The 23,753-nt window shown below is 41.2% G+C and overlaps 2 protein-coding genes across 2 annotated transcripts in view; both read left to right on the top strand.

The window, feature by feature from the left end:
- LOC128745208 (uncharacterized) overlaps window positions 1-23,753 on the top strand; it is a 308,635-nt gene that overhangs the window by 137,772 nt on the left and 147,110 nt on the right. The window lies entirely within an intron of this gene.
- On the top strand, window positions 16,096-18,452 carry LOC128745211 (uncharacterized). The gene is made up of 4 exons (XM_053842232.1): window positions 16,096-16,234; window positions 16,294-17,693; window positions 17,753-17,981; window positions 18,056-18,452. The coding sequence occupies exons 1-4, from the start codon at window positions 16,202-16,204 to the stop codon at window positions 18,239-18,241; spliced, it is 1,848 nt and encodes a 615-aa protein (XP_053698207.1). The 5' UTR covers window positions 16,096-16,201; the 3' UTR covers window positions 18,242-18,452.

Genomic DNA, 23,753 nt, shown 5'->3' with positions numbered 1-23,753 from the left:
GTTATCGGCATTATCGACTGCTTCACGCTAGGCGGGCTAGGCTTCAGGTGTAAAGCTATTCTTACTGTCTGTTCTGCAGATGCAAATGGGGCGGATCATACGGTGAGTGCTTATGGATCAAAAGACGGCGGGTTCAATTCCCGGAAAAAGACATGCATTTTTAATTAGCTATTATACGAATTAAAGTTATTCGAAATTAAAAATATCGTGTTCGAAACATGTTTACAGCAAAAAAAGGGTGCGTTCCATTTTTTTAAATTTAAAAATAGATTTTTTTTTTGCTGCATAAAGGTTGACGAAGCGTTGATTAAGCGACTGGCAAAGCAGATTGCAAAACTATTCTCGTTCTAAAAATAGAATTGACAGCATTGCGCAAATTGGCTATTTAAAAGCGCAAAACAGTTTCTATTAAGCTTCATTGCAGCTTCGAAAGCAGCCATCAATTAGCCTGAAGCTTGATAAAATCACCAGATTTAGATGTTTAAGAGCTGAAAAAAGGTTTTTATTTCTAAACCTAAACCATAGATCAGCCACAGGTTGAATAAAATCAGCTATAAAAGCGTTTGATCAGCCTGAAATTGTTACTTGGGTAAAAGTTTATTTATTTTCAACCATAAACATGTTTATTCCAACCAAAATTTAAGTTGCGATGATGTCATTATTTTTTGCCGTGTAGGTCGTCGCGTCGCTCGCGTTTTCGCAGTCTGTTCGTCGTCACAATCACAAGAGGAAAACGGAAACAATAAACCTCAAGTCACAGCAAGCGAATGCTGAAAGCATTTTGACTATTTTGAGATCAAGTGTTGTGAGTTGAAAAGGTTATTACAAAGGTCAAATCCTGGCTGAAATTAGAGTGACTATATACAGAGTGGCGACAATGTCAAAATTGGAATGATAATTATCTGTCAGTGTCATTCCAATCGAGCAGATAACCTATCCAACGCGTATGCAGGAAAGAGAAAGAAAAACCTAGGATAAACCGCATTGCATACATTTGGGATGACTTGGCGCCACTCTGTATTGGCCTTGCCAGCGTCCCAAGTAACCAAGAGTTCGAATAATGGTGTCTAACAAGGGTTAAACAGCTTTATGTATATCAATCTATAACTTGCTAAGCAGCGTCACTTTTAAGTAATTAACCGAACTTTCAAGCTGTCTTGGGTTCACTGCATAGAACGCTAAGCAGCTTCGAAATAAACTGTCAAAAACTAAGAAAAAACTAATTTAGCAGCACTTCTATGTTCTATTTTTATACTTCTACCTAACTTCTATATTCGTTGCATTTGCCTGCTGTTGGGTTTGAACCCGGGTGTTCCGCGTTGTTAACCTATACCGATCCACTGCGTCACCTTTGTCGTATACAAGCGATGTGAATTTTGCCAATGAGTTGTTAAGTAAAAGTTCGTTTCAGAACTTGCAGCAGCTTTATGCAGCTCGAGTTAATTATAGAACATCAAGTTTTGAACCAGGCAATTAACTATAGTAGTGAGATACCGACAGCATATGCTACACAACACAACACAATAATGAAGAGCATTACATTCTAATTTATATTTGTAATTAGAAATGTGCGAGGATTAAATTTATTCAAGTGAAATAAAAATAATTAATCTCTAATAGTTTCAGGTTCTGCTGGTTTGAAACCAGAAACATAAACAAAAAAGCAGCACGCAGAACTTGTTAGCAACTAAAGTTACTTCAGAACTTCATGTAGCATCCTAATAGCTTTGAAGTATCTATGAAGTACTCGCAGCACTTCTTAAAGCATTAAGTTCCACGTATACTTGATATATACTACTAATCAGCAAGAAAGTTCCACGGAACTGAATCTGAACTAATTATGAACTTTCGAGTTCGCGTGTCAAGTAATATTCAAACTTTTGGTTGCTTGGGGTTGCTGATATTGTTCAGGGTTTTGCGTGAGAAAAAAATCAGAGGGGTTGTGCACAAGACACGACCGCATAGGTGACGTAGGACCACGTAAGTCTCTTTGTAGCGATAGTAGGATGTATCCATGTATATAATAATACGATTCTTCATGTATACAAGCTACATCCGTAACGGTCATCAAAGTAGAAACATTGTATACATTCAATCCTCAACCGATTTTGGAGTTATATCCATGAATTGATTGAATCTATTTTATTAAAACGAAACCAAGTTAGTAACTAAACCAAACAGTAAATAAATTTGTATGATATGTTTCTATGTTGAATAGTGCTTTTCCTCTGGTAATCGGTAGACGGTACGCGCGAGTTTTCAAGAAGTTGAAAATTTTGCGCAACTTTTTTGCGGCTTACAAAAGGACACGGATAAAGTATTTACAACCTGCAGACGTTTTGGAAGTCGCAGAAAATGTCGCCTGTGAGCTGTGACCAGAAAACTCATTACCGTCATTGGTTGGTCGTCCGCAATGGCGAAAAATTCAACTTTTCCCTCGTTGACTGTGTTAATTATGGTATTAACTGGGCAAGAAAATATAATAAACTCTTCAATCGTTGTGTGGCCCTTAAAAGAACCGATTGTTTGATTATCATAACTTCTGCTTGCAATAAACTTGCACTAACGCATTTAACGTAATTCTCTGTTCGGTAAATTGGAGTACCGATAACCGCTAACCAGGCACAGCTTGTTGCAACGGACCGACCGGAAAGCCTCAGCAGCTATGCGATCAACGAAACCGTTCGTGTGTGGTCCTGAATCACGATGAAATACTACTCCAAGTGGCCAGCTGCAAGTGACGCGGGATGCTTCATGCTTCTGGTCGTTTTGTTGTCGCGAGCAGCATATGTCGTCCCAATTCCAGAACTCCTGTCGCCAGATATTCCATCACGGCAGCGAAATGGAACTTCAGCTCCAACACACGGTCACACGGTCACACGGTCAGCCGCCGATGAACACGAACACGAAACACGAGTCGAATGTGACTCCCGTTTGCCCTGGCAAACGATGTTGGCACTAGCTTAGCTAGCGTTTGAATAATGCTGTTCGCCGGCTTACCACGTGTTACGTACCAGAGCAAGCGACAAGAAACGACCACACCCATTTTTCATGGTTCTTCATTCTATCATCTACGTGAAATAAAAAATAGAGCATTTCAATTTCAGTCTGAACAAAAGAGCAAAGTTACCAGTGAGCCGTTCGCCTTTTGCTGCCAAAGAAAAATTACGCTACGTATTATTACTGTATGGATAAATTTGTGTTGCTAAGATGCAAAAGATTACTAAAACTCTTTCATTTGATTAAATCCAATTTCATTTATTTTGACGCTTGGCCGAACACATTTACTTGGAGCTAGTATATTTGTTGGCTGCAACCAGCGCAACCAGCGTCCAGCAGCAACAAGCGAACAGCAGCGCGAGAGGTGATCGGTTAAAATTATTTGAAAGAAGCGAACAATCAGATCAATCTAAGTTAAATAGAATTTAAATCTGTGAGCGAAAATTCCTCAAATCTTCATGAACACATGTTTCGTTCTTAAAAGAACGGGTTTTCGACGTGATATGCTGGAAATTTAAGCCTTCTTTTCCGTCTTCTTGGGCAGCAACAAAACAGTTTGGATGTTCGGAAAGACACTTCTCATAGCAGCGGTGACACGGGACAGCAATTTGTTCAACTCTTCGTTGTTGCGGATGGCCAGCTGCAAGTGATGATAATTCTGATCGTTTCGTTGTCGCGAGCAGCATATGTCCTCCCAATTCCAGAACTCCTGTCGCCAGATATTCCATCACGGCAGCGATCATTGAATGCTCCAGCTCCAACACCTCGCTTGGTGAATTTGCATGTCTTCGTTGCCTTATCCATGGGAAGCAGCAACAGCTGAACGCTCAACAATTTTCGATCGGATTCTATAGGGCGTAAATTAAATACAATCATAAGGAAGCTTAACCCATAGCTTATATCGTATATATTTCTGTCATCCGTGCTAGGGAAGCACTGACGAGGGAAGGCAAAAATATGAAAATAATTCAAATTTTCAAAATCAATTCAAAAACAACAATTTTTCAAATTCAATTTCAAAAACAAAATCAATAGTTTTCTATATTTTCAATATTTTCAATCGATTTCCCGATCAACTGGTGTAAATATCTTGGAAATCTATTGAAAAATGACTGAATTATAAGCCGAAGCGTGAAAACGCGTTTCTACTTTGATGACGTCATTTGCAACAACCAATCACGAAGCGAGAATTCTAATAAAACATAGGTTCATTATTTTCAATTTTTCAATAGTTCAACATCAAGAATCCACACTTTTCTTTATTTGGGTCAATTCTTAGAAGATTTTCCAATCCATTGGTGTAAGAATATTGAAAATCGATTGGAAAACCGCTGAGCTATTAGCGCTCAAAACCTTTCATTTTTCGTGACGCTCGCATTTTTCGATTTTTTGGAATGACACCCTATCTCAAAACTTGCCGTAAGACGTAGTCCTACGTCAAAAGAAAGGGAAGTATTTTTGCTTTTGTCAACACTCACGCGTTGACAGTTCGGCACGAGATTTCCTGTAAGTGCGAGCAGCCTTCGAAATCTCTTTCAACGCTGGCAAGGCCAATATAGTCACTCTAGCTGGAATGAAATTACCACCACTGCTGATTGTAGTGGTCGTCATGGCTGCCGGTGTGTGCTCGAAATAAGTGCGTGCGTATAGCTATTTTGTCGTTCCGATGGAATCAACCAACACTCCAATGGCAAACGTCGGTAATGAACAGAATGAAGCCTTGTGGGCTTCTTATCAACGTAATCACATATCATCGCAACAACAGCAGCATTTTGTTACACACGTTGGATCATCGACTAGTGGAACTTGAAATAGTTATTTTCAGCCGAGCGCTGATTCTAGTTTTAATAATGGTCCATCGTCAAACGCGACCAATTTTACCGTGCTATCCGATGGATTCGGGAATTTCATTAAAGTTTACCATCAATCCAATGAAGATGCTACGATTATGAGTTATTTTACAACAATACCAATTTTGTGGGACCTACGCTGCCTTTTGGGTATTTGTTTCATCAACCCGTAGCACCAGTCACAGCAACAGTTCCATCGGAGAATGCAGCCAGCAATATTCACCCTTTGGTAGTGGTGGTGCATCGTATCGCCGAAGGTTTACCGCGATCTTCACAGGAAACATTTTTGTAAGCTAATCAGTCGATTCAACAACTATCAATCTTTACCCGAACAACAGTCTGCGCAAAAATCTCACGTACATCAACTTTCCCAAATGATGCCTTCCTCCGTTTCGACTGTTACTCTTACGCAACCAACGATCTTTACCCGTAGTTTTATCTGCTACAAGTTCTACTAATATCAACAATTACAACCAACTAAACAATGACAACGATGCTAAGCTCAATCAGAATGCCAACAAAATGCAACGGATCGTAGTCGAGGAGTACCAACACAGTACCAATAAGCAGCAGTTCATTGAAAATACCGGCGGTAGTTCTAAGTTATTCAATGCAGCAGAAAAATCGGCAGCAAAATCTTCAAATGGCGGAAACGGCTAGGCTTTCAAGAAGCATCGAGTGCGAATGACCAACAATATTAACGATACTCATGTTGAGAAGATGGTATCGGAATGCGTGGCTCATATGAGCGTAGCGGTCGGGCCACGGGTGCGGGCCGAACCAAGTTGGAAAAAATCAACCAACAAACAGCGGGGACAGCGTCCACGGAAGAGTCAAAATTACGTGATCATTCAGAAAATTGGCAATGCACCTTGATGGATAATACTCGGAAGTAGGTTCCTAAATAAATAACATTCATCAAAGATTTAATCAGATTTAATCACTGTTTTCAGCTTCGTCAGTTCAAGCACTGGAGGATTCCCAACTACCTATACAATCCCAATCCATTCGCCAACGATTACAAGACAACTAGGATTTGAACTTCTAGTATACGGATGGAGCATTTGGCATGACTCTTTCGCCAGTTCATCGTGATGTATGGTTTTCTATCATCCGAAATCTAGTTTTACGAATTTCGAAGTCCCTGCATCGGTACTACAAAACGAAACAATCTGGCAAATCTGGCGTGGTGAAAGCTTTCCAACCGATCGGAAACCGAGGCAAGGGTGGTCAATCGTTCACTTCCAAATTCGAAAAAGTACAAAGGTCCATGCCTAGTGGCACGGGCGCAGGCTTGAAGTAGGACTACGAATGTAGCGCAATTCGTCTCCCAATGCTAAAGCCGGTGATTTTTGTATGAATTTCATATATAGATGCTCAAGTTGCGCATTAAAAAATTGTGTTCTTACATGTGAGAAATTCATAATTTCAACTCTTCAGCTAATTTATATGGTGGACCCAGGGATGCCACATATAATTCTGTGTTTTTTGTTGGAAAAATCTGACAATCTGTATGGCGAGGAAAAATATCTGTGTAAAAATCTGTCCAATGTAAAACAATGAGAGTGAAAGAGATAGAGAGTCAGTTGGCTGACTATTTCCGTCTCTTTCACTCATGTAAAGGCTCAAAAATCTGTTTAATCTGTGTAATTTGGCGAAAATCTGTATTCTATGCATACAGATTCTGTACAGGCGATTTCTTTCAAATATCTGTTAAACACAGAATAATCTGTGCATTTGGCAACCCTGGGTGGACCTGAAAAGGTCCGTTTGTTAATCTCTAATTCTCAAATTTCTGACTCGTAGTGTCCATTGTCAACTTTCGTCCTTCAGATGGGCTTAGTGATGTCCGTTAATCGTTCGATTAATTCAACTAATCGAATAACACAAGGAATATTCGAATAATTTTTAATCGAATAATGCCAGCACGAGTAGTTGAATTAATCGAATAGTTTAATTAATCGATTAGTGCAGACAAGGCTCACCGATTAATCGGTAATCGAATAATTGAAAATTTCGGACATCACTATTCCCACCCATTTAAACCCTTCTGCTTCCGCGACCAAAATTTGGGTTTTCTAGCTAATTTAATATTCTATTATAGCAGCTTATTGTCAATTGCAAGTAAAATTGTACTGCTTTGGAGTTTTCGGTGCCTTTGTTATGGTCTTTTTTGACTTAGTAATCTTGCTTCTCGCTAGCAAGTTTGGTAGGCGAAGGAACCGGAAGCGCCAGTTCTTTGTATGGACCAGCTTTCTCTTGTTGAAAACTAACTTCAAAGCCTTTTTCACGAATGTGTCCAACCTTGAAACGTCACAATTGTAGCTGGCGGCGATATACTTCTAGACGGCTTGCAACGAGGATCCGTTGACTCTTCGGTTGTTTATTGGCGTCTCGCTTAGTGAATTTGGATGTCTTCGTTGCCTTATTCCGGGGAAGCAGCTGAAGCTCAACGATTTTCGAGCGGATTCTATAGAGCGTAAATTAAATACAATCAAACTTTGATCCCTTTGATTCAAAGGGAATTTAATCCATAGCTCTTCTCCTATATATTTCTGTCATCCGTGGTAGGGAAGCACTGCCGTGAGAAGGCAAAAATTTTTAGCAAAAATAGAATTAAAGCAACGTCATGAGTTAGAAGATCGCATGGTGAGTCACCACATATTTAACGTTTTATAGATCAAATCAGAAGAAATTCTTCATGATTTAAAGAATCAGCGACATTTGGAAATTTAATTAAAGAAATTTAGTATACAGAAAATTTTCATCTCTTCATAAACAAATTCGTTCGTCCTAAAAAGGACGGGTTGTGGTAAATTATGTGGTTGAAAATCCGGCCAGCAGAATGGCTTGAATGTTTGAAACGACACCTCCCAGGGCAATGGTGACAATGGTTACCGAACAGAGCATTTTCCATTGATTCAAGCTCTTCCGCTCCCGCAACCAAATATTCTAATACAGCTGATAATAGATCAATGCTCCAGTACCAACGCGTTCGGCGCACTCTACACCAAACAATGATCCGCTGCTGCTGCTGCTGCTGCCGCTGCGCTGCGTTTTACCAGTTTGCCGAGTCCAGTGAGGGAGATATAACCGCAACTCTCTGCTGTCTGCTCTAGTGCTCTGTACCGTACCGATGCCAATGCGAAAATGATGCCGTTCGCCGGCTTACTTCTGATTATATACCAGAGCAAACGGCAGCAAGTTGTAACAAAGGCGGATCAACGTAGGGCAGAGAATCATAGACACGAAAGAAAGGCGGTACAACGTACAACGAAACCGTACATTGTTTGAACAAAACCGGTGTCCAGTGCTTCCTTAATGAAGAGCTACCAGTTTCTGCAGAGCAACCTAATATGAAGCATCGTCTTCATGCCACCGAAAACCAGTGGAAAGGCCGCAAAGCGCGATAGGAAAAAGAAGAAGAAGCCACGCCACTAGGAGAGCAACGCTATATTCTTTCATTTGATGCCGATGCCGACAGGGATGGCACGGCAACGGGCATGGCAGACGTGCACTCACAGTTGTGTGTGGTTGTGCCGGGTGAGTTTGCCAAGCGCGCCGTCTCGGAAGGTACCAAAGTATACCGGCCTATAGTAAATGTATCTGGTCAGGCTTCTGTAACTATACAACAATTAGCCCTTTTTAGGGCCTAATATATAAATGTAAATGAAGATGCAATTTGATTTTCTCACTAAACGCTTAGTCTCGAATTACGAAGTGGCGCAGTTTTCTTTTGCCAGGCTTACTCGTTTCATGCTTTTAGAAAGAATCTTAAATTCGTATTATTTTGCATGTGTAGGTATATGAACAATTTTGTTCAGAAATATTCTTCGGAAGGTTTGTCTTAATACAGTTTAAACATGTAATTTCTGACGGGCTCATACTTCGAACGCTCATACTAAACTGCCAACATCACTTTAAAATGTGAGAAAAATCAATTTAACTGCTTCGTATACTTTTATTCAGTAGTTCTTAAAAGAACTGATTGTTTTCTACCAGATATTAGTAATGCAAATCAAGGAAATTTACATCTAGGCAACAGTTTTTTTCGGGCACCTTCTCCGATGAAACGACTTCCTTTGACTGGGGCTTTCGGTGCCTTTGCTACGGTTTTCATTGGCTTAGTAGATTTTTGTTCGGGGGCACCCGCATATTTACTCCAGTAGTACCGTTTTAATCGGAGCCGCCTTTGCAGCAGTTAGCAAAGATAAATTGTTTTCGTCCGTTTTATCAACCTTGAACAAATCGGAAGCGCCTGTTCTTTTTGTTTGGACCAGCTTTTCGACAGCTAATTTCAAAACCTTTTTCACAAACGTGTCCAACCTTGGAACGTCACAATTGCGGCTAGCGGCGATTTACTTCTAACGGCTTGCAGCGAGGATCCATTGATTTTACTGGGTATTGATAGCAGCAAAAACCATATCGTTCGCTGGCGGGCGAGTCGGTTACTTCTTCGGTTTGTTGGCGTCTTGCTTGGTGAATTTGAATGTCTTTGTCTTCGATGCGTTATTCCGAGCAAGCAGCACCCACTGAAGCTCAACAATTTTCGCGCGGATTCTATAGAGCGTAAATTAAATACAATCAAAGGTCAGCTTAACCCATAGCTCATCTCGTATATATTTCTGTCATCTGTGCTAGGGAAGCATTGGCGTGGGAAGGCAAAAACATGAAAATAATGAAATAATGAATATACGTCTAATATTTTCTCAATTATTAAACGTCTGTTTGGGAAACATGGAATCTATTGTATTGTTATGGATTTTTTGAAAAATTTCCAATCGATTGATACCAATATCTCTAGAATCTGTTGACGGATGACTGAGTTATAAGCGTGCAAACCATAACCACTTTTCGTTACATGTTCCCTTTTCGTTTTTCTAAAGTGCACCCCAATATAGAAATCAAAGAAGTAGTCCTACTTCAAAACGACGTTCAGTTTTTCACCTTGGTCCAGCAGGGCGGCGTCGATTATTGGAATCAGGCGACCTACGGTACAATCGCAGTAATCTGGGTGTTGTTGAGAAGAATCCGGACAAGCTGACGTTCCCGAACAGTTTGAAAGTGGATTGTCTGTGAGGCGAAGCAGTTCATTCGAATCATTAGCAACAAGTTACCGATTTTCCTGCACTTGCTGTTGAATTACAGCCAGATCAATTTTCGTGTGCTGTGAGCTGATGTCCACGGTACGGTTTTGGACTCGATTTGCGATGCGGAATATAATAGTGTCAATTTCGCATTCAGTTAATTGGTTCGGCCATATAAATGATGGCTACATAAGTTTTGGCTTTGTAAAATTGACCAATACGTATTTAAGTAATTATTTATAATTTATTTTGCATGAAATTATCTCATCTTACGAAAATATACTTATAAGATAACGAAGTTTAAAAAAATTGTTTCAATAAGTTGGTTGGTTGTTTCAAACAACATTGTTGGTTACATCTAACGCTGCAAGGATTATTTCAAAAAACAATATTAGTTTGTTTCAAACGTTTCAATGTTCAACTTAAAAGACGAATCAGTTTGTTTAAAACTAAAATCTGTTTAGGTCGACCTATACAGTTTGGTTGATATTACCTAAAAGATATCAGCTGTCAAAATTAAACAACCAAGATTCTGGTTACTTCAAGCAAATATTTGTTGAATTGAAGTTAATTCCTAAAGCAAAAACAACCTGATATTTTAGTTAATTTCAAACGTCGCGGTTTGTCAAAGTAACCAAATATATATTTACGCAAATTTCAATTTGAAAATCTGGTTGAAACAACCTAAAATATGGTTGTTTTTAGCATACATTTTTCTCCGTGGAGGTACGCTGCTGGAAAGTAATGGGTAAAAAGATAGGACAAGAAATCGATTTCGTTTACGATTTCTTAAGCAGTACGCACCTCATAAGAAATATTAAATATTTTACGTCCAAATGGCGCAGTTTTACACGCGAGTGAATTAAAACGTCACTTTTCCGTATACGGAATATTTTCTGGCGCAATTACTACCACAAGAAAAAATGACAGGTGGTTGCTTGCATTGGAGTTGTCGAAATGTCTTCGGTAAATAGCAAGTTTTTTTCTTGAGCTGTTTTCTTTTCAACAGCGTACCCCGCTTAAACCCTACCCAAGTAACAATTTCAGCTGATAGCTGATTTTATTATCAATTTCCCACCCTTTTGTACGCGATGAATTATAACCGTTGCCAGAATCGTCGCGGGGGCAAAAATCGTTTATTTTGTCAAGTAAATCAATAGCTTACGAGCTAGACAAGCCAATCAATATTTACTTACTTTACTTACTTTACTTTAGTGGCAACGGTCCGTTACCCAGATAACACAAAATCGTAATAGAAAGTTCATAATAAATCGTTTTCATGTCAATTTCACATTGGAATTGTATAATAATTAGAGTATGTCAAATCGAAGTGAATAATAAGTTGTTTTGCAGTCGTGCGTGCCTTCATATACAATTCATGACTGTGAATTATAAAGCAGTATAGACGATTGCAATATTTGATTATATCTTAATCATATATTCAGGAGTATTTAGTTGCGTGTTATAAAAACTACGCAAAAAAGAATTACAAATAATTGTCAAAGCTTTCGCACGTATATCGCCTCCACTTTGGTACATATATGTTCTTATATGGCGTGAAATATAACTTTTTCGTTCAGATATGATTTCGTATATCTCAGTTGCAATCGAGATATACAAACCAAATGGTTTACTGGGTACCGATCCTGCGCCGAACGAATTATAGTCCTCCAGTACCGTCGGTCCTGGGCTGCCGTTCTCCAATCCCCACGAACACCAGCTGAACGTGCATCGTCTTCGACAGCACACACCCACCGGGTGCGGGGTCTGCCTCGGAGTCTACGGCCTCTTCCTGGTTCTCTGCTGAAAATAGTTTTGGCTACTCTTTCATCGGGCATTCTGGCCACGTGTCCAGCCCACCGCAGCCTGCCACATTGCACTACCGTCACTATATCAGCATATTTGTATACTTGGTACAGCTCGTGATTCATGCGTCTGCGCCACACTCCATTTTCCATTTTGCCACCAAGTATAGATCGCAGAATTTTACGCTCAAAAACCCCAAGCACTCGCCGATCAGCTTCCTTTAGCGTCCATGATTCGTGTCCGTAAAGGGCCACCGGGAGGATTAGTGTTCTGTAGAGCGCCAGTTTTGTGCGAATTTGCAAGCTACGGGACTTCAGCTGGCTACGTAATCCGTAGAAAGCCCGATTCGCGGCTGCAACTCGTCGTTTCACTTCGCGGCTTACATCGTTGTCACATGTCACGAGTGTACCAAGGTATATAAATTCCTCCACTACTTCATATCGTTCCCCATCTAACTCCACCTCGGCACCAACACCACTTGAGCTCCCACGTTCCCTACCAGCAACCATGTACTTCGTTTTGGCGGTATTAATGGTAAGTCCCAATCTCGCAGCTTCCCTTTTAAAGGGCCTAAAGGCCTCTTCTACTGCTCTACGGTTGATTCCGATGATATCGACGTCATCCGCAAAACCAAGAAGCATGTGAGATTTCGTGATGATAGTTCCATTCCTTTCCACGTTTGCTCTTCGTAATGCACCTTCCAAGGCAATGTTGAATAGCAGGTTAGAGAGTGCGTCCCCTTGCTTCAGTCCATCCAACGTCACGAAAGCAGCTGAGGTCTCACCCGCTATTCTAACGCATGATTTGGATCCATCCAGCGTCGCACGAATCAGCGTAACTAGTTTCGTCGGAAAACCATGTTCTAGCATTATCTGCCACAGCTCATTTCGTTTAACTGAATCGTACGCCGCTTTAAAGTCCACAAACAGATGGTGTGTCTGAAAGTTGTACTCCCGGAACTTGTCTAGCAACTGGCGCAGGGTAAACATCTGATCCGTCGTGGAGCGACCCTCACGAAAACCAGCTTGGTACTCGCCGACGAAGGACTCCGCTAACGGTCTCAGTCTGCAGAACAGGATACGGGAAAGCACCTTGTAGGCAGAATTGAGCAATGTAATTCCTCGATAGTTTTTACACTCCATTCGATGTCCCTTTTTGAAAATTGGGCAAATGAGGCCATCCAACCACTCCTCCGGCATTTGTTCTTCCTCCCAGATCCTGACAATGATCCGGTGGATTGCTTCGTACAGCCGCTCGCTCCCCGCTTTTAGAAGTTCAGCCGGGATACCGTCCTTCCCAGCAGCCTTACCGTTTTTCAGCTCACTGATTGCCTTCTTAACCTCCTCCTGTGTTGGTGGCTCCACAGCTTGACCATCGCTTACAATTGGGTATTTTAATTTTTCCAAAAAAGTGGATTTTTTCACCTTATTTGATAGCTCGTCGTTTTCTGAATCTAACAGTTCTTTTTTTATTTCAACTAAGTCCATATTTAATGAAAAAATTAATAAAAATCAAAAATAGAATGATTTGCTGTTTGACAGATATCAACCAAGCTGATTGATTGAAATGTCAGAAGTTCTCTCCCTCGCTTCTATCTTTCTGATAGAGCTCTTCATTTTGACCGAGCTTTTGACAGCTCCCATATGAAACCTGTATCGTCCGATGACCATAGTTTATCTATTCACTGTGTTGTTTGAGGTGAGCTGAGAAGAAAAGTGGGTTACTTTTCAGCTATCGTCTTATCCCAAAAAAAAATTTTAAATTAAAAAAATGCTATTTTTATTACTTTCACTCGTCAAATTTGAAAAAGTCTTCATGTGACGATACAGTAACATCATATGTTACCATAATATGTGAAAATTTATATACCGCTAAAATACCCAATTTCTATCCTGTCCCTGCTGATCTCCTCATTTACCTCTCCAATCAATATTTATTACTTACATACAGCCACCCCATCGGCAGGCAACCATGTTTTCGCTGCCAATATCTCGTGTGTGCGAAAATGAGATAGCATGTCAGCACTGCGTTTCACTCAACTGCCAGCAGTCTGATTTAAGCCCGCTGTCAAATTTTGAGCCCAGGACATGCTGTCGCTGACGTTCACTGCAGCTCGTTATAGAGATGTCGATGGGGTACATACAGCCAAGCAGATTCTTTCTGCGGCGATTTCAAGCTATCAAAAAAACGAGCAGCGCGTTTTGTTAGCAAAGAAACGGGCAATATTCAACCTGTGGCTGATCTATGGTTTAGGCAAAGACAAACAGATGAGACACTCGTGATAATTCCATCGTCCAATCAAAAACCACTCATTTTTCAAAAAGCTTGTTTCGCAACATGGCCACATCGCGGCGCGCGGGTATCGCTTCGAGTTTTTAGTATAAAACCCAAGGGGTCGGTCACTCAGCACAGCCGTTTTTATGTTAGGCGACTTGAAACGAGACGAACTGTGCCGGTGCTGTACCGAAAGTGCCGAACTGCAAGATTTGTTAAATTCGTTAAAATCTGATAGATCTGGCAACCGTGCGAGATGGTTTTGACAACTGGCAGTGCTCCCATTTCATATGCAAAATTGAACCGGAGGTGTGTAAAGCCCTATAAATGTTATTTTTATAAGGCTTTAGAGGTGTGCCGTTTGATATCTCTGCAGTGCCGGGGCACTATGTGCTGAGTGTCCGACCCCTTGATAAAACCATACAAATGTAAAAACCCAACAGCACAAAACCCTGCAAATGCAAGCTACTCCGCGACATGCATAACAGAGGGTGCTAGTGTGTAAGCAAAATGTGTAGGACGATGGTTTTTAAAGGATTTTCTTCTATGTGTCATGTCAGTTCGTCAGTGGACTTAGTTTTCGCTACATTGACTGTGAAACATGCTGCCTGGGAGCTCTCGTAGGTCATCTAATTCGCTCTGCATATCGTTTCGGCGTTGAGCGAGCAAGTCTATGGTAGTGAACACTGACAATTCCACCAACTTCACAGTAGCGGGACAACAAGTTGAGCAGGTAGACGCCTTTCAATATTTTGGTAGCCAGACAACGCCCGATAGTGGTACCAAGACTGATATAGCCACACGGATCAGGAAGGCCAGGGGTGCCTTTGCAGGGCTGCGAAACATTTGGCGCTCAAACCAGATCACTCTACGTACGAAAACCCGAATCTTTAATTCGAACGTTAAATCCGTACTGCTGTATGCCTGCGAAACTTGGTGCATCTCAGCGGAGACAACGCAAAAACTGCAGGTATTCATTAACCGGTGCCTGCGATACATCATTCGTGCCTGGTGGCCTGATAACTGGATATCCAATTAGGAACTCCATCGTCGGTGTTATCAACGGCCGATAGCCACAGAAATTCGTGAACGTAGGTGGAAGTGGATCGAACACACCTTGAGGAAAGGAGCGAACGAGGTTTGCAGAGAAGCACTCGACTGGAATCCACAAGGACAGCGTAGAAGAGGCAGACCCAGAGGCTCATGGCGACGCAGCCTAGCCAACATCCGGGCTGTAGACGAGAACCTGTCCTGGCGATAGGTAAAAGCCATGGCGGATAACCGTCAGCAGTGGACATTTCTGATTTCATTCCTTTGTTCTGCCGGACCGGCGGACATGGACACATAAGTAAAGGCCCAAACACAATGCATACGGATTTTACAACGTTGCGGCAATTTGACAGTTTTTCCATGGGTTTTCTGTCAAATATCCGTAGTAAAATCCGTGTGCATTGTGTCTGGACCTTAAGTAAGTAAACTGTTATCTCTATTCACCTTGTTTAATCTAGCGCGGATTCATGTGCAAAACGCAGATCTGTTTCCGTATACGGAACTTAATCCGACAGTAATAATTGAAGATAGAACTAACAAAAGGGCGAATGTCGCAAGCGTAAACAAACCGAGTGAGAGTTGACTTTCCTATTGAGCTTGCTGACGTTTATCGTCCGCACACATCGACGCGCGATTTGTTGTTGCTGTTGTTAGATTTTACATTGATTTTACACGTTTGTTTTTGTTTTCCCCCAGTTATACCCCGGTAAAAAACATACGTTTGAGTGATAAACGATAAGTTTTTGTAGCCTTTTGCACTGGGCTTAGCAAGCTCTACATGCTTGCCCAGCAAAAAATAAATCTCACTCGTTTTGGTTACAATTGCGACATTTGCCCTTTTGTTAATTCTATCTAGAATTGTCGGACTGTCGGTTAAACTGTCAAATTGGCGCTGACGGACGCGTTGACGCAACGCTGCATTTTTTGTTTGGCATTTAAGCTGCGAATTCGCATTTGCATTTAAGAATTATCGCGACATGAAAAATCAAAACATTCACCACAGCTGTTAACATTTTTCTTTTTCGCAAATAAATTGATCCATTTTCGTTCTTGTCGATTGTTTACTTTATTGTAATTGTAGTAGTTATGTACTAGTGATACCGTTTACATATTAACTATCCTGATAACAAGGAAATGGCTTACTCGCATTTGATAGAAAAATTTAAGGTAAATTCGTATGAATACGATAAATAGAACAGCCTGTTGCTATCTTCTTTCTTTTTAAGGTCGGAAAACGCTTCGTACTGCTTGATTTGGTAATTAAACCTGATTGTGAAGAACCATGGGAATGGTCTGGACCAGAAAATAAATTCCTCAATAGGGATGACTGGAAGCTTATCTACCAACACTTAGACACAATTTGTAAAAATCATTTCGGAGATAACGGCAAGAAACCAACAGACCAATGTACCTTCGATAAGGAATACGAACTACGAATGAAAGAAAAACCGAATATCTTAATTCGATATGAGGTAAAAGGTCAGAATGAACGAGACAATTTGAATTCTATATTTCACGAAAGCGAACGGAAACTACACAAAGACTGTTTCAGTGTCCTAATCGCAGATGATACTAGAGAAATCTATCGCCAGTTAGATGAGAACAAGAAAACAATCGAGCGGCTACGGAAGGAAAACGAAAAACTGAAGACTTTACCGGAGTCTAGTCAGGAGTATACGCCATCTCCAATAAGTAATACTGCCAAGCAAAGCCGATCTACAGACAATCACTCGGAGTACGTTCCAACTTCGCTGAATGGAAGCTTCTCGCCGCACAAATCTAGATACAAACCAACCAAGATTGCCGATGCTTGTAAAGCTGAACCAGATCCTTATACACCTAGTTCCAGTCAGGAAAATGACGTCCAAGCTGCGTTATATGTACCATCCATCTACACTACTCCGAACAAAACGGAGAGAGAAGTGAAGATAACTGTTTCCAGCTCTACTGAAAATGAATCGAGAGCAAAACGAAGTCGCCGTTGTCGAACTAAGGAAATATTCGGACACTCCGATGATGATGTAGAGGAAACTAGTCCGTTGTCACCGGCAAAAGTGAAAGAAGAGGCCAACAACAGTGTGGAAGACATTTTCAGCCAGGATTCTCCATCGAAGGCTGTCGATGTGATTGGCAGCAGCAGCGACGAAATTCCAAAGTCTGACGAAGGCAAACGTACGGTGCTACCGAGGAAAACAAAGTGCAGTGCACAAAAGGAACCGGAAACAAGCAACCACGGTAGTAAGCGTGTAGTGAATACACCGGCAAATTTGAAACGTCGTAGGAAGGAATCAGGTAATCGTGTGGAAAGTACATCTAAAAGCACAAAATTTGCATCCAATGAACACACAACGAGCGGTAAAATCGACGGCTGGTTGCTGAAAGAACCAGCAAACCCATCGACTTCCTCAGCAACGTCCAAGCATTCGTCCGCTAAAAACAAGAAGAATGATGGACCCAGTAAATCGAGCATCCGGAAAAATGAATTGGTTGTCCCGATTTTGCGACAGCCAGTAGATCTAGAAAAGCTGCGTGCTGAAGAAGAATCTATGCGCAAGACATTGGCTAATCTTGACAAGCTGGATAAAATGCTACCGGAGGATAAAAGCCAGTTGGACGTTCCAATTTTGTAACATCTTAGTGTATTATTTCTCCATATCTACTCTATAGTAAAATTAATTCTTTCAGAAACTGTTTCCAACTGTCGGTTGCGGATATTCAGGATACATTCCCGGAATATGAGTACGAGCTAAGAAAAATTTTTGATCGCTACAAAGATCAATCGGAACGCCAGTGGCAACTCGCGGGCGAACTGTGTTATTTCACCGAAGTAACGAGCGTTCTAGATGAGGACCAAAAGTACGCGATGTTAACTCGCCTGGAGAAGGAATTCGTACCGCCCGAGAATTGCGGAATGGTAAAATTACGTTAAAAAACCTCACCGGTTAGGTGTGGATCTGATTAAAGATTTTTTTAACTGTAATTTTATAGTACACGGAATTTTTCACATCAACGCTCATCATGGAGTGGGGCTTGCGTGTCTGGATGAAGTTGTTTAACTACACGAACCGGAAGGAAGCACTGGACCGTATCAGACTGCAGGAGGAAGCCAACCCGATCGAGCTATCGTCCAGCTATCTTGCGTCGCTGACGTGCAGTGGCAAGAAGAGACGATGAGGTCTGCGTGTGGAGGGTTATTGTCAAAGTAAGTTCATTTGTTGATTTATGTTTTGTTCGGCGTTATGCAGACGTACGTGAGGCCTTAAGAACGAAGGATTTTACTTCCTACCGGAAGCAACTTGTTTTCGATTTACTTTATGCTTATATACATTTATGAAAAACTAGAGCTATTTTCATCTGAAATTTTAAATAAACGATGTCTGTTATGATTCAGTGAATTCAAATAAATTATGATTCAGTCTTGATTTGGGTTCAAAGGGTAGCTTCCCGGGAAAGCCGTTTTCGTCCATAATTTTCCATAGCTCTTCACGGTAGATAGTATCGTAGGCGGCCTTGAAATCTATGAATAGTTTTTGCGTAGGGACTTGATATTCGCGACACTTTTGGAGGATCTATCGCAGCACAAAGATTTAGTCCGTTGTCGATCGCCCGTCTACAAAACCGGCTTGATAACTTCCCACCAATCTACTCGCTAGCGGTGATAGACGGTTAAAGATGATCTGAGAAAGCACTTTATAGGCGGCGTTGAGAATGGTGATCGCTCGATAGTTCTCACATTCCAACTTGTCGCCCTTGTTGTATATTAGGCATATTACTCCCTCATTCCACTCCTCCGGTAGCTGTTATGTTTCCCAGATCCTGACTATCAACCAGTGCAGACAGGTAGCCAACCTATCCGGGCCCATCTTGATAAGCTCCGCCAAGATGCCGTCCTTGCCAACTGCCTTGTTGTTCTTGAGCTGCTTGATGGCTTCGATAACTTCACCTATCGTGGGTGAGGGTCGACACATCACCATCATCCGCCGTACTGATGTAGTTATTCTCCCTGCTCTCTTGGTATCCCGTCTCCGCGTCTTTCAGGTGCTCATTGTAGTGCTGCTTCCACCTATCGATCACCTCACGTTCATCCGACAAGATCTCTCCTTCTTTATCTCGACATGTTTCAGCTCGCGGCACAAAGCCTCTGCGAGATGCGTTGTTTCTTGTAGAATTTACGCGTTTCCTGAGAACGATACAGCTGTTCCATGTCCTCGCACTCCATTTCTTCCAGGCGGCGCTTCTAATCCCGGAAAAAGTGGGTTTGCTGTCTTCGTTCCACGTTTTGACGGGTCCAAACTGCAGCATCGACGCCCGCGCTGCATTCTTCTCCTCTATCATCCTCTGGCATTCCTCGTCGAACCAGCCGTTACGTCGACTTCTGTTAGCGAACCCACTGGCACCTTCCGCTGCGCTGTTGATGGCTGCTTTAATGCTATCCAGTAGTCCTCAAGAGGAGCTTCGGTTAGCTCTCCCTCACCCTGCCGCGCAGTCTCAATGCGTTGCGCGTACTCAGTAGCGACCTCAGGTAACTTGAGCCGTTCCAGATTATACCGTGGCGGGTGACGGTACCGAATATTGGTAACAACGGAAAGTCTTTGGCGCATTTTAACCATCAAAAGGTAGTGATCAGAATCGATGTTTGCGCCACGATTGGTTCTAATGTCGATGATATCCGAGAAGTGCCTTTCATCAATCAAAACATGGTCGATTTGCGATTCCGTCTGCTGTGGTGACATCCAGGTGTACCGGTATGGGAGGCTGTGCCGGAAGAAGGTACTTCGTTTGGCCATGTTTTTGGAGGCGGTGAAGTCAATGAGTCGATGGCCGTTTTAGTTCGTAAGCGGGTATGCGCTAAACTTACCAATAACCGGTCTGAATTCCTCCTCCTGTCCAACTTGAGCGTTGAGGTCTCCGTTGACGATTTTGATGTCATGTCTTGGGCAGTTGTCGTATTCACGTTCAAGCTGCACGTAAAATCACTTCCTAGGCGTGGGCTATGCACGTTGATAATGCTAATGTTGAAGCGACGGCCTCTAATCCTCAGCTAAAACATACGGCTGTCGATGGGCCACCACCCAATCACGCGCTTTTGCATGACGCCCATCACGATAAAAGCTGTACCCAGCTCGTGTGTATTGCCGCAGCTCTGGTAGATGGTGTATCCATCTCTATACGAATGTTATGTACCGTAGACCCGTTCCAGCATACCTCCTGCAGCGCTACAATGAATGTCGAACTTGCGGGCCCTCAATAAATCGGAAAGAATGCGGGTACTTCCCAGAAAATTAAGAGACTTACAGTTTTATGTTCCAAGCTTCCAATCGTTAGGCCTTTTTCGTTGCCTTGGTCTATGGTAAAAATGTATTATTTTATCTGTGATTTTTGCTTAATCAATTGCTCGGCAAGTTTTATAGTATATTTAATACTTATAATGTTGTCTTACCTTGATAATCACCGTGTTAACTTCGTCACTTTCTTTGGGTCCCTTTTACGTGCAGGCAATTTATCATGTAACTACACCACGAGAACCCGATACTGTCTCCTGTCTGATTAATGTTTTTAGTTCAAGAATCAAGGCTTGCTGTAAATTGATTATAGGGTAATAGTTATAATAATGGTACGGCATTGCATGTGTCTCACATTATTTAAAACTATACTTTTTTCAGCAATAATAATGTAGATAATAATTAACTTTACAATTGGCCTATACACCCCTTTTTCGAATTCTGTTTGGTTGAGGCGCTATAGTCAAAAGAGTAAATGAAACAAAACGACCAAATCCAGCCTGTATACAACAATTCAATAAAATTATTAATGAGTTAATTATCAGACGACTTAGTGGTGTAATTGATTACAATACGCTCAACTAGAGATTAAGAGCTGTGAGTTCGACTCTTACCTTCGCTTAGTCGATATTTTTAATCTAAGATCCAGATTTCCAGTTCATCCTTGTTCACATTCTAGGCAGGCACAAATCTTCCACATGATTGTGAGGAACGTGCTGCTCGAGCCAAAGATGCTGATAGGTTTTGGACAACTGTTAAATCGATTATTTTGCTTATATTTCTCCAGCACATTTTTAATTTATCGAGGTCGTCAGCTCCATTTTCCTTTTTGCGCAGTTTTCCTTTCATAAGAGCCAAAATGTTTCTATGAGTCTCTACACGACGACGACAGGCTTGCTGATCTCCAAGGGCTTCGCACACGGAGTTATATGGTCGGTGTTAAATCAAACCGAACCAAGTGAAAAAAAATCTTTGATATCGAGAAAAATGCGTTCAAAATTTGCTGCTCTGAATGGTTTATACCTATCAATCGTTCGAAATCATCTCATAACTCTGGCTATTTGCAACATTTATGTAGGTTGATTAGAGTAAAATGTAGCTAAGAAATTTCTTGACTGTTTGCTGTCATTAACTAATTTTTTTTAAATTTTTCAACTTGGTCCGGTCTGATTTAACACCAACTATATACCGTTCTGATTCAAACTTCGGACACTTAAGCTATGCTGAAACTTTCTTCAAAGAAAAATGTTCGAAAACATCTTTATTCTACTTTCATAAATGGTTTAATAGCATGACAATTTAATTATTTTCGTGTTAAAACTTTAAATATGAAGTTAAAATGCTAATTTACACCGAAAAACGTTAAAAAAATGCAGATCGGTTTTGATTCAAACTTCGAACACTTTCATGGTCGACATTCAAAGCTCGAATATTTCAGTCTCAGACACGAACACTTGTATTACTTTGAAAACTATTAATGTTTTTAGTGTCATTTAACTTAAATAAGTGAAATTTCATCCTTTTTCTAAACACTGTCTTTTTAAATCCACCTAGCAGCATGATTTAAAATTTTCAAACAATAATTAGTTTCAATCCGTACTTCTGTAGTCAGTTGCAAATATTTTCAAACTCTATGTACCAGATTTGAAGCAAGTTAACTTTGTACAGCACAATGCAGATAATTCATTTTCCCGAAGGAAAATCTGGAAAACCCCCCAGCAAACAATTTGGTTTGTACATCTAGGTTGCAACTGAGAGATCCGAAATCATATCCGCACGAAAAAGTTATATTTCACGCCACATAAGAACATATAAGTATTAAAGTGGAGGCAATATACGTGCAAAAATTTTGACAATCATTCGTAATTCTATCTTGCATTCTATACAACAGTTTTTGGAACACGCAACTTAATACTCCTCAATATGCAATCAAGATATAACTAAATGTTACAATCAACTATACTGCTATATAATTCACAGCCAAACATCGAAGTCGCATTGGCCACCGAAGGTCAACTTGTTAAGGTATATTGACTCATTCTGTCAGTATGTCCACCTTATTTCCGGAAGATGTTGCACTAAATGTCGGCCAACCAGCACGTATTTATTCTCCTAAAGGACGTTGGTCATTCGGCAGTGAAGGATCTCACTCAGTTCATGGTAGGGAAGTGAATGTAAAGCAATATGCTCTTCCTGCGTTTATTAATACGGTGGATGCGCTGCAAATTAAAGGAAGGACTGAAATGGGAGAAATCGCGCCTGCGAATGTGTCACCGCACAAATAAACCTATTACCTATCTGTTCAATACTACATATAACCTTGTGCCGGATTAGCGCGGTCACACTATCTGGAATTTCGGTGTATTGTACGGAAATACACGGACACTTAACTTTGCACTATGCCGGAAAACCCAAGTTTATTGGGACGGAGAAACTAATCGAACGGAGTGAACACTGAGCAACTGGTCTGATCAAACGTCACATTCGTGCTTCAACCGATTTATACTCAGGTCTTGTATATATAACACGAGCACGTGTTTTCGACTGTAAGCTTTTGTAAAAAAAAGATGGCTACGTCACAAGCTTTTTTTAATATGACTGTTTCTGCCTTTTGGCGTTTCGTTTCACTATGCTCTATACAGCATGGTTGCGCCCTTATCGCGAATCACTTCGGAGTTGATTTGCGAAAACTAAACAATGTTTATATTTTCACACTTGAACAGTAAACAATCATAGATGTTCCCATAGTAACTCCTTCAGGGCGAACTTGACGCACCTGCCGTGAATTTCAAAAGTTTGTGCCCAATAGCCGCCATTATCGCTCGTGGAAAGCTGGATAGGAACCGAAATGATGGCTTGCAGCAGCCCAAATTTACTTACTGGTCTTATATATGTTGTTTTCGCTGTTTTCACATAAACTGTTATTATCTTTTTACTGGATTCATAATATACTTTTTCAATTATCCCTTTTAAACAATTTCCATGGTGCATAGACTCGTCCACCAACATTACTCCCTATTGTCAGGCCATTTCCGACTTCTGATTGACTCGGGGCAATATTCAGCCACCCATCTACACCAGAAACGGTCAGCATAAATCTGAGAATGTTTGTAAGCTGCGCGACCATTCATTGCTCGTTCATCAAACTCATGGTCAAACTGGATTAAATTATTTCGATCTAATAGCAACATATTTGGCGATAATGGTTCAGGTTCCAAGGGATCTTCTGAGAACTGTGTCGGCGGTCGATTGTTTATGATATTCATCACCTCACACAAAGCAGTTCGCAGCACTAAATCCGTTGGATGACTTTTTCGCAGCGTTACCCGAAGAGCACACCTTACGGAGAGAACCAACCGCTCCCATTAACCTCCAAAATGGGGAATTTCCACTCAAAGCCTCGT

Source organism: Sabethes cyaneus, chromosome 1 (assembly GCF_943734655.1).
Source record: "Sabethes cyaneus chromosome 1, idSabCyanKW18_F2, whole genome shotgun sequence".
Taxonomy (NCBI): Eukaryota; Metazoa; Arthropoda; class Insecta; order Diptera; family Culicidae; genus Sabethes; species Sabethes cyaneus.
This window is presented reverse-complemented; position numbering and strand designations above follow the sequence as displayed.

What these genes read in the sequence shown, in the direction of transcription:
- LOC128745211 (XM_053842232.1), top strand. Translation starts at nt 16,202, where the DNA reads ATGGCTTACTCGCATTTGATAGAAAAATTTAAG. An exon ending in ATTTGATAGAAAAATTTAAG is followed by an intron (nt 16,235 to 16,293) that starts GTAAATTCGTAT and finishes TTTCTTTTTAAG; the next exon opens with GTCGGAAAACGCTTCGTACT. An exon ending in CAGTTGGACGTTCCAATTTT is followed by an intron (nt 17,694 to 17,752) that starts GTAACATCTTAG and finishes TAATTCTTTCAG; the next exon opens with AAACTGTTTCCAACTGTCGG.